Source organism: Spermophilus citellus (genome assembly GCF_964194105.1).
Source record: "Spermophilus citellus genome assembly, chromosome: 4".
NCBI classification, from domain to species: Eukaryota; Metazoa; Chordata; class Mammalia; order Rodentia; family Sciuridae; genus Spermophilus; species Spermophilus citellus.
In genome coordinates, this window is record NC_138185.1 from 153,859,749 (window position 1) to 153,872,700 (window position 12,952).

General features: G+C 35.1%; 1 protein-coding gene across 1 annotated transcript in view; it reads left to right on the forward strand.

Moving 5' to 3' along the window:
- The window catches only part of ACTR10 (actin related protein 10), a 28,049-nt gene extending 21,838 nt beyond the window's left edge, over positions 1-6,211 (forward strand). Inside the window, exons 11-13 of the mRNA XM_081291529.1 lie at positions 2,237-2,318; positions 3,923-4,124; positions 5,841-6,211. Coding sequence (XP_081147655.1) covers positions 2,237-2,318; positions 3,923-4,124; positions 5,841-6,022 — 466 coding nt within the window. The 3' untranslated portion in view covers positions 6,023-6,211. The remainder of the gene's footprint in view (positions 1-2,236; positions 2,319-3,922; positions 4,125-5,840) is intronic.
- The last annotated feature ends 6,741 nt before the right edge of the window (positions 6,212-12,952 follow it).

Sequence of the window (12,952 nt, forward strand, 5' to 3'; positions counted from 1 at the left end):
TATAAAAATAGAACTTAATACACATTTACAGTTAGTTTTATATTGCATTGGTTAGGATTTGATTTGGCCACAAATTATAAAAACATGAAGATAGTGGCTTCAGAAGTTCCATCTGTCATCTCTGGGATGTAGCCCGATCCTTATGTCCAGGATAGTTGGCCATATAGCTTCCATGTCTGTGTTTCAAGCAAATAGACCTAAGAAGAAAAGTGCTTTCTCTCCTTTGAAGAAAATGTTTTTGAAATTCCATATATCATCACTTTTCTCAATCTTATTTTCTCGTATTTGATTATATGTAGCTATGTGTTTTAACTGGTGGGGTTCTATAGCCAGACATAAATGTTACATACCTGGAATCCCAGTAACTCAGGTGTCTAAGACAGGAGGTTCTCAAGTTAGAAACCAACCTGGGAAACTGAGCAAGTTCCTGTTTAAAAATAAAGAATAGTAGTTCAGCCATAGAGTACCCCTGGATTCAATCCCTAGTATCTACCCCCCCAACACACAAAGGAGGTCATATTTTCAAATTTTTCAAATTTTTTAGTTACTAAAAATAATAGAGGATTCCTGAGAACCCTTCCAGTTTCTTTCATGGTTATATCTTAAATAACTATAGTATAATATCAAAACTAGCAAACTGTATTTCTGTTGGGGATGTTAAACCGCAGTGGTGTTTTTTATCGCTACAATTCCAGGTCTTTTCATTTTTTATTTGGGGGCAAGGTTTTGCTAAGTTGCTGAGCCTGGCCTTGAACTTTAGATCTTCCTGCCTCAGCCTCCCAAATTGCTGGGATTACAGGTGCACACCACTGCACCTGGCCTATAAGTGTAATCTAAAGAACATCAAATATCTAGAAAGAGGATAGAACAGTAACCACCAATGTGACAAGGGGAAGAAAGTGGAGAGAAGGGGGCTAAAGGACACAAATTTATAGTTTTGCAGGATGAAAAAATCTAGAGATACGGTGTTTACTTAAGGATTATAGTAAACAATATTGCATTATATACTGAAAACTTGGTAAGAGTAAATTTTAACTGTTCTTACCACAAATAAAAAGGTAACTATGGACAGGAATACATAGGTTAATTTGCTTGACTGTTTTAATAATTTTATTATATATGTTTATATCAAAACATAATTTTTTTTACCTTAAATATATACAATAAAAAATAGAAATATTTCATCAACTTGAAGATCTTTTTCATGCTGCCCCAAAATAGTTCTTTTAATTTGAGAAAAGGGGAATGGATATTTTATTAGGCAACTAGCAATCTTTGTCCTGTTTAATTTTTTTTTTTTTAAAGAGAGAGTGAGAGGGGAGAGAGAGAGAGAGAGAGAGAATTTTTAATATTTTTATTTTTTAGTTCTCGGCGGACACAACATCTTTGTTGGTATGTGGTAGTGAGGATCGAACCCGGGCCGCACGCATGCCAGGCGAGCGCGCTACCGCTTGAGCCACATCCCCAGACCCTGTTTAATTTTTTAAAACAGCCAGGCAGGAGATGGGGTTGTAGCTCAGTGGTAGAGTACCTGCCTAGCAAGTGTGAGGCTCTGGGATCGATTCTCAGCACCACATATAAGTAAACAAATAAAGATCCATCATATTTAAAAAATAAACAGCCAGGCATCACCGTGCACACCTGTAATCCCAGCAACTCAGAAGGTTGAGGCAGGAGGATAACAAGTTTGAGGACAGCCTCAGCAATTTAGTGAGGCCCTAAGCAATTTAGCAAGACTCTGTCTCAAAATAAAAAATGAAAAAGGCTGGTAATATAGTTCAGTGACAAAGCACACCTGGTTCAATTTCCAGTACCAAAAAAGGAAAGAAGGAAGGAAGGAATGTTTAGGGGTTTTTAGTTATTTTTAAATCCCTTGTATCATTGACTTATATACTTATTGAATCTTATTAACTTTTACAGAATGCTGTTTCTCTTCTGTTATTGGATTTGGGGAGGTGTAATTGGGCACAAAATATATGTTAATCTATACATAGTAATAGTGATAGCTAATACTTAGGGAATACCTATGTGCCAAAACTTGCTCTACTAACTCATTGAATCAACACCTGTGAGGCAGGTACTTTTATTCTCCTCGTTTATAAATGAGACCATCTTGTATTTTTAAAATTATTCTGCATTAACATAGTACTTATACATAAAAATTAGTGTCAGCTAATGGTTTATTCTCTGTCATATTATATAATATCAACCAAACCCTGTCTTTTTGTAATTTCAGAGATTCAGTTGTGGAAATTCTCTTTGAACAAGATAATGAAGAGAAATCAGTTGCTACATTAATATTGGATTCTCTTCTGCAGGTATTTTGTTAAAAGTTTCTGTTTTGACATTTTAACATTTTTTAAATGTTAGTTTCTCTGTGTCCTTGTCATGTATTATTCTTGAGAAGAAAAAAAACCAGTGAATTTTTTGTTTGTTTTTATATACCTTATCTCACTAGCAATTGTGCTTGTCGAATTTTACTAGCTTTTATAGAGTACTACTATTCCCCCCTTTTTTCTTTGTAAACTCAGGATTGAACCTAAGGCCTGGCAAAAGCTAGGCATGCACTTTACCACTGAGCTGTATCCCCCACCCTTTTTTTAAGCATTTTATTTTGAAACAGGGTCTTGCTTAAGTTATCAGGGCTGGCCTTGAGATTGAGATCCTCCTGCCTCAGCCTCCCAAGTAGTGGGGATTACAGCATGCCTTTTCTAGGAATCCTTTTTTACTGTTCCTTTTCCAGTGGTTTACATTTTTTTGCTTTTTAAAACTTTTCTGTTGAATGTTTTAGTTAATGAGCTTTACTTTGACACTGAGATAGGTAGGTTTTTTATATTTCAAACCCAAGAATAATTACTGCCCTGAACATATGTATGTTTTTCAAAGCAGGGATACAGTTTTTACTCTATTCCTTGTGTGGTTTGTGGTTCCTTCAAACTCAGGTTTGTATAATTTTGAATTTTAAATTCCACATGGCAAAGCCCTGCACAGTGGTCCATGTCTTAGTCACAGCTACTCCACAGCATAGCAGGAGGATCACTTCCCTAGGAGTTCAAGGCAAGCCTGGCCAATGTAGCAAGACTCCATCTCAAAACAAATGAATTCCATAAGGTAAATTATACTATATCCCTTTTGTTTAATGACTATCTAAAATAATATCATCTTGGATGACCATATCATTCCTTATTAGAACTGTTGTGAAAATAATTTTTAAGTGTTATTTTTCTACTCAAAAACTGGCCCTGGATATAATACTCTGAAGATAACACTATAGAAAAATTAAACTTCCACATATTTTCCTAACTTTAAAAGAAAAGTTACTTTTTACGCTCTTGGCCCAACTTAGTCATTCTACTTTGTAAATGAGAACCTATCCAAATACCAGTGGCAAATACCAGGTTGCTGTAGTCCCAGAAACTCAAGAGGCTGAGATGGGAGGATTGCAAATTGGAGGCAACTTTTAAAACTTGTCTTAAAATGAAAAAAAGGGGGGGGGGCTGGGCATGAAGCTCAGAGGCAGAGCACCTTTGGGTTCAATCTCCAATACCAAAAACAAAACAAAACAAAAAATACTCACATATTTACTGCCATATGCCCTGTGGATTTAAAAGTTTTAAGTGCATATAATATGGTAGGATTATGGTTGTTGTATTTGATACATAAAAAAACCTCGCAGGGCTGGGTATATAGCTCAGTTGGTAAAGTGCTTGCCTAGCATGCACAAGACCTCAGTTGGTAGAGTGCTTGCCTAGCATCCCCAGCACCACCCCCCCAAAAAAAAAAAAAAAAACTTGCAGGTGACTTTATTGTAATATAAATGATGAAGTATTTATACTACATACTTCTATGTGTTTGCTTTAATCAAGCAGTACTTTCCCAAGTAAGGATAAATTCCTTTCTTTTCTTTTTTTTTAAATAACAGTGCCCAATAGACACCAGGAAGCAACTAGCAGAAAATTTGGTAGTCATAGGGGGCACATCTATGTTGCCAGGATTTCTCCACAGATTGCTTGCAGAAATAAGGTATTTGGTAGAAAAACCAAAATATCAAAAAGCACTTGGCACCAAGACATTCCGAATTCACACTCCACCTGCAAAGGCTAATTGCGTAGCCTGGTTGGGAGGTAAGAATTTTGTTTTTAATAAAGGGGATTGAGGGGAAGGGATAAGGGAAGGACAGTGGAATGAGTCTGACCTAACTTTCATGTGTACATATATGAGCATACCACAGTGAATCTCATCTCATGTATACCCACAAGAAACTAACTTTAAAAAAAATAAATAAATAGCAGAAAGGTCAGTAGAGAGAAGGGAACAGAGGGAGGAAGGAAGGGAAAGGGGAAGTATTGGGGTCTGAATTAGAACATTTATATTCCATGCCTTTATAATTATGTCAAAATGAATTCCAGTGTTATATATAACTAAAAAAAAACAATAAAAAAATAAGTTAGATTTTAAAACATTATGTAATAATTTGTTTCTGAGAAGCATGAATATAAAATTATTATATTAAATAAATCAATGTTCAGAATTGCCTGCTTAATAAAAATGATTAAATTTTCTCTGAACAGTGACTACTCTTTATATTAATCTTCAAAATAACAAGAAAAATATACCTATTTTTCTTGTTATTTGCATTGTGATTTTTAAGAAAGTTTTTCTATTCAATTAAAGTTATCTCTCAGAGTAATGATAGTTATAAATTTATTCTAATGATGCTGCCGTTGCTCAAAGCAATCCTTCCAGAGCTAAAGAGCCACAAATGAAAATTGACCCCTTTATGTTTGATTATACTCAGAACATTCTCTGAGAACATTCAGAGAATGTTCTGAGTAATGATCCTTTCACTGAAATAAGCAAATTGCCTACTAAGTAACTACTTTGAAGAGAAACACAATTGTGAATCTGTATAATTGTATACATTCTGACATGTGTTTTATTATGCACTTAGAGCTAGTTAGGTATCAGGATTATATTATACATTCAGAGAGAAAAATAAATTATTAAGATTTTTAGGCTGGGGATGTGGCTCAAGCAGTAGCGCGCTCGCCTGGCATGCGTGCGGCCCGGGTTCGATCCTCAGCACCACATACAAACGAAGATGTTGTGTCCGCCGAGAACTAAGAAAAAATAAATAAATGTTAAAATTCTCTCTCTCTCTGTCCCCCCCCCCTCACTCTCTCTTTAAAAAAAAAAAAAAAAAAAAGATGTTGTGTCCGCCGAGAACTAAGAAATAAATATTAAAAATTCTCTCTCTCTCTCTCTCTCTCTCTCTCTCTCTCTCTCTCTCTCTCCCCCCCCCTCACTCTCTCTTTAAAAAAAAAAAAAAAGATTTTTAAATGAACATAGTATTTCTTGTAGAATTTGGTGAATAATGTAATTTTGATCTAGGACAAATGGATTTAATAACTAAATTACTTTTATAAAAACTGACTCGTGTTTTTATAAGGTCTTCAGTATAAAATCTTGGGACTTTAAAATGATGCCTATTGAGTTTTGCCTGCCATTTTATTGAATTGTGGCAAGAGGACACTTAAGAAAATTGTCTTATTGATTGTATTTACACAAAGCTGAAAATACCTTTTATTTTACTTTCTTCCAGATATAGTAACACTTGTTATCATACTCAGTATCATCTGCTGAAAGCTATTTAGTTACTTTCAACACAGAAATTAGGGCTTACCCTAGTATTTAGAATACAGCATAACTGGTATTAAAGAGTGTGAATATGCACTGCTGAATTTTACCAGTCCACTTTTTTCATATAGTAGATATATGGCTATTCAAAGGTCTCTGGTAAATAATTTTAATTTAACTGTAAAATTATTTTTACCACACAGGGGCTATTTTTGGAGCATTGCAAGATATACTTGGGAGCCGTTCAGTTTCAAAGGAATATTATAATCAGACGGGCCGTATCCCTGATTGGTGTTCTCTCAATAACCCGCCTTTGGAAATGATGTTTGATGTTGGGAAAGCTCAGCCACCTTTGATGAAGAGAGCATTTTCCACTGAGAAATAAAAGTTTGATTAAAATTCAACTTTTCTTCATTTCAAATGTTTAATCAATTATAAGCAAATTGTACAAAGTATGTGGGATGCTTTATTATAGATGACTTTAGTGGAAATGAAAGCATTACTGTATATACTCTCTTAATTTTTAATTAGTTTGACTTTGTTTCTGTTGTGTAGTAATAAAATGGTAGCTGTTGCTGTTGTCTTTCTGTCAGTGAAATGTAGGTAAGCACTTTAATTTTGGAAGTTCGTTACACAACACAGTCCAGTTTTCAAAAAGAATAATAGCATTCTTCCACAGTTCACCTAATCTGTCCTAGGTACTGAAGACTTCATTCACTTTATTATTTTCAGCAGTTATTTCAGTTGATGAATGAAAAGTATTAACCGTTATCAGTTATTTCAAAGAATAACATGAGTCTGTTTTTGAAATTTTTTTCTTCTGCTACTCATGTGTCCATATTATAATAGTGTGGCTTTTCTGGGAATATATTTGATTCTTTGGACTGAGAATGTTTGGTAGCAGGGTCAAGCATTTGATAAAGTATGGAAATATTCAGTTTTTAACTTTACAGTTTCTTTTATGAACAATTCTACATTTCTAAGCTATTTCATTTTTATGTAACATTCCATCTGCTCTATAAATATGTTTTCACAATATTATTAATCCCTGCTTTTGTGCTTTATATATTCTCAGGGTCAGGGGTTCTTTGAAAAATATACTCATCCATTGATTAACTTTTATTTTTATTTGTTATGTGTTTACTTTTTAAAATACTCTGGCAGAGCCCAGCATGGTTGCACACATCTATAATCCCAGTGAAGCAGAAAGATCATGAGTTCAAAGCCAGCCTCGGCAACTTAGACCCTTAAAAAAAAAAAAAAAAAAAAAAAAAAAAAACTAGCATTACTTTGTCACTATGTGCCACTTTAGTAGCCCAAGACCAAGATTTATTTGATATCTACTGAATGCTGTGTACCTATTGTAATATAGTGATAGATACTGTAAGTGCTACAACAGTAAGATGTAGATCTTTGCCCTTATGTATTTGCAGACTAATAGAAATGGTTGTGTACACAAATGATTATATAGAACAGTATGGTGGATGCCACGAAAGGTATCAATTGCTTGTTTTTACTGATATATTTAATTCTGACCAGTAGTGGGAAACTTCATGGAGGAGGCTTTTTTCCTAGTTGCTGAAGGATGAGTAGGATTTCAGTAGTTGGGAGGTTATTCCAGGTTATATGAACTGTACATGTCTTAAAGCAAGTGATCTAATGTTGCTGAAGAGCCCAGCACAATGCAGAGTGAACAAGGAGAAGAAACATAATAGGAGATCAGGTCACAGAATGGAAAGGTAGGCGTATCTCATAAGGACATCTTTCTGAGTGAAGCAGGGGCCCCTTGGAGAGTTTTGAGTGGAATAATGACATGATATACTTGTTTTTAACTAACTTATTCTAGTATTGTGTTAAGAATACAGTTTAGGGAGACTGAGGCATGAAGATCAATTAAGCCATTGCAGTACTCCAGGTCAGGTAAATCTGACCTGGTCTCAATCAGGGTGCTAGAGGGAAAATGAGAAGTTTGATTCTGGAGAAAAAAAATCATATATATATGATTTTTTTTTAATTTATTTTGGTACTGGGAGTTGAACTCAGGGGCACTTGATCATTGAGCCACAAACCCAGCCCTATTTGTATTTTATTTAGGGACAGGGTCTCACTAAGTTGCTTAGCACCTTATTCTTGCTGAGGCTGGCTTTGAACTCATCCTATGTCAGCTTCCTGAGCTGCTTGGATTATAGGTGTGCACCACCACACCCAGCACTGGATGCATCTTGAAGGGAGAACCATAGGATTTCCCAATATATTTGATTTTGATTATCTATTGCTATGTAACAAACAATTTGAAGACCTGATGGCTGAAAACAAACAAAAAATAATTTTATCAGCTAATGGTTCTGACAAGGCTCCATTGAGCAGTTCTGTTCCATGTGTTGTCAGCTGGAAATATTCACTTGGTAGTATTTCATTGGGGTGCTAAAAATGGAAGATCTAAGATAGCTTTGCTTACAAGTCTGGGGATCTCATGCTCTTTACATAGTGTCTCTCTCCCCATATGGCCTCTGCCCAGATGGACAGCTTTGGCTTCCTCAGAGCATGTAGCTCAAGAATACTTGAACTTCATACTTGGCATCTTGTAACAAGCCCTACCATGCATGTAAGCCCTCATCAATTCACTATTTGCATCATATTTATTCCAATTGGCTAAAACTACACACATGGCCAAGGCCACAGTGTGGAAGGGGAGTACAGGAGGGCTTGATTCATTAAAGGGTACCTTCATAATGGGGTTGAAAAGAAAAAGGAATCAATGATGATTCCAAGATTTTTGGTCTGCATAACTAAAAGAATGATGTTAACATTACATTAAGTAAATAATAATAAAAGAAAAACTGCCAGAGAAGATTTTGGACAAAGATGAAGAGTTAAGTTTTGTACACATGAAATTTGAAATACACACACACACACACACACATATACATATACTAGATATCTGAATGGATACTCAACTTTGACATTTCCGAGAGCTCTGGGCTTTTATATAAAGTTAGAAATCCTAAGAAAATAACTGGTATTTAAAAACATGAGTTCACCAAGTGAGTGTGGATAGAGAAGAGACAATGACCAAGCACTTATCCTTTGAGCACTCCAAAGTGATGAGGTGGAAAGGAAAGGAGCAACTATAAGGGGAGACATCAAGATAGTATTAGTGTTGTGGAAGCCAAGGGGAAAAGTATATCCAGCATGGATGATCAGATTTGTAATAAATTTCTGATAGGCTGATAAATTAGACCTGGACGTGAACAATTGGATTTAGTAAGGAGGATATGAACAGTTCGACAGATTAGTGGAGAAAGGAGAGGCAGGAAAGCCTGCCTGGAATGGGTTGAGAAAGGCAAGAAGTAGTTCCCAATATTTGGAAACTAATCTGATAGAGCTAAGCCTCAGTGCCCTTACAGGGCTGATAATGATGCTTTCTGCTAAATTGTTTTCCTCCCCTTTCTCACAGAACATCCACTTCATACAAGTTGGCCACTGTCCTATTCTCTCTTGCTAAATGAGTGCCTGTTTACCGATTTCAGCTATATCCTTCCTTTAGTCTGACCTCGGTATACATGTAAGATTCATCAGGATCATAGAATTGCTCTGGCTTTCTGAGTATCCAATGTGGATAAAGCCCCCCCACTTCCTCATACCCGTCACAATATTACCCAACCAAAGTCCAAATTCAATCCTAGGTTCTTTTTAAACAATCACCTTCTTACTTTACGGTTCTCCCTCACTGTGTTAGGTAATATATTCGATTTGTTCCACTAGGGTTGTTGTTTCAGTTTTTCTGTTTTTTAAGTCCTGTACACTGTCAGAGGAACAGAAATAAAAGGGTAGCTTGCAGGGAAACAGGATGGAAATTTTTGTTTTAAGATACAGAAATAACAGCAGGTTTGTATATTGAAAGAAACAATCAAGAGGAGAGAAAATTTAGTTCCTTTAATACAGGACAGCACGGGCTGACTTCAGGATGGGTCGCTCGCCTGCGTAGTCGAGTGCGTGACATCTTGGACTGTGCCTAGCTCTGGTGATCCCAGTGAGTGAGGTTCCCTTTCTGATCCCTTTTGCTCAGAGTCCTTAAGCGTCTCCAGCTGCTTTTACATGGGTGGAGTAGAAAAACCAACTAACATTAGGGTTCGTGGTTTTGTTAAGACATAAGCAAAAATTGCCACCGACCGGCAACTACGAAATCATGAATGGTAACAAAATATGCCTAGAGACTGGTCTAAAAAAGTGGCCTTTTAAGTTTCTTTTGTGTGTTAATGAGGAGGGGTGGGGAACCAGCGTGTGCCATCAAGTGCGCAAGCGCAGTTTCAGACTCCTTTCCTTTAGGAAATGAACTTTCCCAGAGATCTTCCTAATATTGAAAGGATTTTGATTTCTTGTTTTAAAAATAATCCTTAAAGTGTTATGGTGAAACTATCAAGAACTAGCTCCGAGAAAACTGAGCTTCCCCTATCGAGATAAAGAAAAAAGCTCGCCTCCGCCCAACGTGGGGCTCGAACCCACGACCCTGGGATTAAGAGTCCCATGCTCTACCGACTGAGCTAGCCGGGCGGCTGCAAGCCGCCCTTAATTTTCTGTCTTTTGGTGACTGCTTACCCATATTTGGCTTCCTTCCCCAGTCCTAAAAAAATTATTCCTAATATACTATGAAGTTGGCCTTTCAGAATTCTTTTCAAGGACGTTTTAAAACGTTAAAACTCAAATTTAAAAATTGTTATTTTATATGTAATCCTAAAATCACTGAAAACTTACCCAAGACTTTATAAAATCATTGAACTTTTCTTCTGAAGTGTTTTAAAATATGTACTGCCCAAAATGTTATCATCTTTACATAAACACGTGTCAAAGCTATCCAACTTCTATCAAATGATATATTCAATTCCTCCATATTTGGGCTCTGCATTAAAAAACAAATTTCAACCTCTGAGAAATTAAGTTTCACTGAAGAACAGCGGAGTTTAGCTATTTTCTTTGGTCTGGTCTGATTAAGAAAAGTGAAGTTGTGGAAACGGGATACTGATTCAATTTTAAAAATTTAATGACTCTAATAATGGAGATTTAGGTCGTTCAGAGGCTATCATCCTGCTGAAATGACAGAAACTAGGAGGGAAGTCTCTGAATCTAAAGGTAACAAATATTATTTCTAAGAGAAAATTCTGATTTTGATCAAATTATGACAAACTGAAACAATGGAATAATCTATAAAAATGTTAAAATTCTGAAAGTCCGGCAAAACTTTCTAAATAAAGAATTCTGTGAATCTTCCTGCTCAAAATTGCAAGTTAAAGCATAATTGTAGCCCTGGGAATTACAAAGAATTCTTAGGATATTTATATTTATAAATTAAATACTTTGAGCATGGAATTTCCTGATACTCAATTTAAAAATATGGCATGTCATAAAATATTTAGATTCTTCAAAGTAAAACTGGGACTTAAGTAGGGTATTTAAAATTTTTAAGCTTAAAATAATATAATTACAGGCTAGAGGTGTAGCTCAGGGGTAGAGTACTTGCCTAGCACGTGTGAGGCACTGGGTTAGATCCTCAGCACCACATAAAAATAAAGGTATTGTGTCCATCTATAACTAAAATTTTTTTTAATACATATATGATTATAATTTTTTTCGCAAACGCGAACTGATTTATTTGTGATTGTTTCATAACTTGGAAGAATGAAACTGGGAAATGAAAAATTTTTTACATATTAAAATTTTTATTTCTAACCATTATTTAAATAATTAAATATGACAATAGACATAGTATCAAATAATTATTAAATGTTATTTGATAATGTTTAAATTTGTTATGATTTATTAAGTTATCTACCACATGCAAAGCATCATTAAGTATTCTAACAGACTATTTTAAAAGAGATGTTAACTTCAAAAAGCTGATCATCCCATAAGAAAGATGTGTAAGTTATTTATCAATTTCTTATGTACTACTTCCAAATGTATTTTGGAGTAAAATTGGTCAAAACAAATCCATACCCATTTAAATCTTGAAATGAATCAGACAAATAAGGAAGAACTTGAGACAATTTAGTGCATTTATCCAAGACATAAGATAAATCTACAATCCAACCTCAAAATAGGCAGTTCCTCTGACAATGAGTTCAGAAATAGCTCCCAAATTATCAATGAATAATAGAGTGACCTACGCACTCAAAAACACTGCACACAAGTAGTGAATTTATTTAAAAATTTAACTTGAGTACCTAAACAAGTTTGGAGTACTCTGAACCCTCCTATGACTACAGACTTTAGCTTCCTTCAGCACTTTCTTACCGATCTTGGTTAAAATCAGGAGCTCTTATGAAAGAATTACAACTAGCATGTTTTCTTTTTGAATTTTTAATATTTATTTATTTTTTTTAGTTCTCGGCGGACACAACATCTTTGTTGGTATGTGGTGCTGAGGATCGAACCCGGGCCGCACACATGCCAGATGAGCGCGCTGCCGCTTGAGCCACATCCCCAGCCCTAGCATGTTTTAATATGAGGTAAGTTAAGTGGTTAGTCTTTGAAGAAAATTTAAATGTTTTATTTGTTCAAGAAAAAAAAAAAAAACAAAAACTTAACCATTAATTACAGCTTCATTAGTAGGAAAGAGCAATTGAAATTCTTTTTTTCCTAACTTTCTACGTCCAATTCTTCAACATGCCCTACACATTTGAAATTTATCCACAAATTTTCACTTCTACTGCTACCTCTAGTCCAACTGATTGAGAAAGATCATTGAATAATTTAAATCAAATAATGAAATTTTACAGCTGGATTTTTTTTTTCCTGATGTAGAAAACCAATAAATAATGGGAATGAAATGATGGAATTAAAAACTGCCAGGTGGCAGCCACCATAATAATAATTTTATTCAAATGAGAATAATCAGATACTATAACTAGTGGGCAAAAGTTAGAGGATAACAGGATGTTTACACAGTCTGAAATTATTTCCCCACCAGTTATTTATTAATTAATTACAAAGGGGAAAAAGGAAACTTATATTGAAGAAATGTTAAGCAAATTATCAAAGTTAAAATTACCATTAACAGGGGCTGGGGTTGTGGCTCAGGGGTAGAGCTTTGCCTAGCACATGCAAGACCCTGGGTTTGATCCTCAGTACCACATAAAAATAAATAAAATAAAGGTATTGAAAGTATTGTGTCCAACTACAACTTTAAAAAAATACCATTAACAGAACAAATTGACATCATTTGTCTACTAAGATAACACTTTGGCATGAATGTATATATTAAGGAATATTCTACAAAATAAATGGTTTGAGTTTTGTCAAAGATGTTAATGCCATG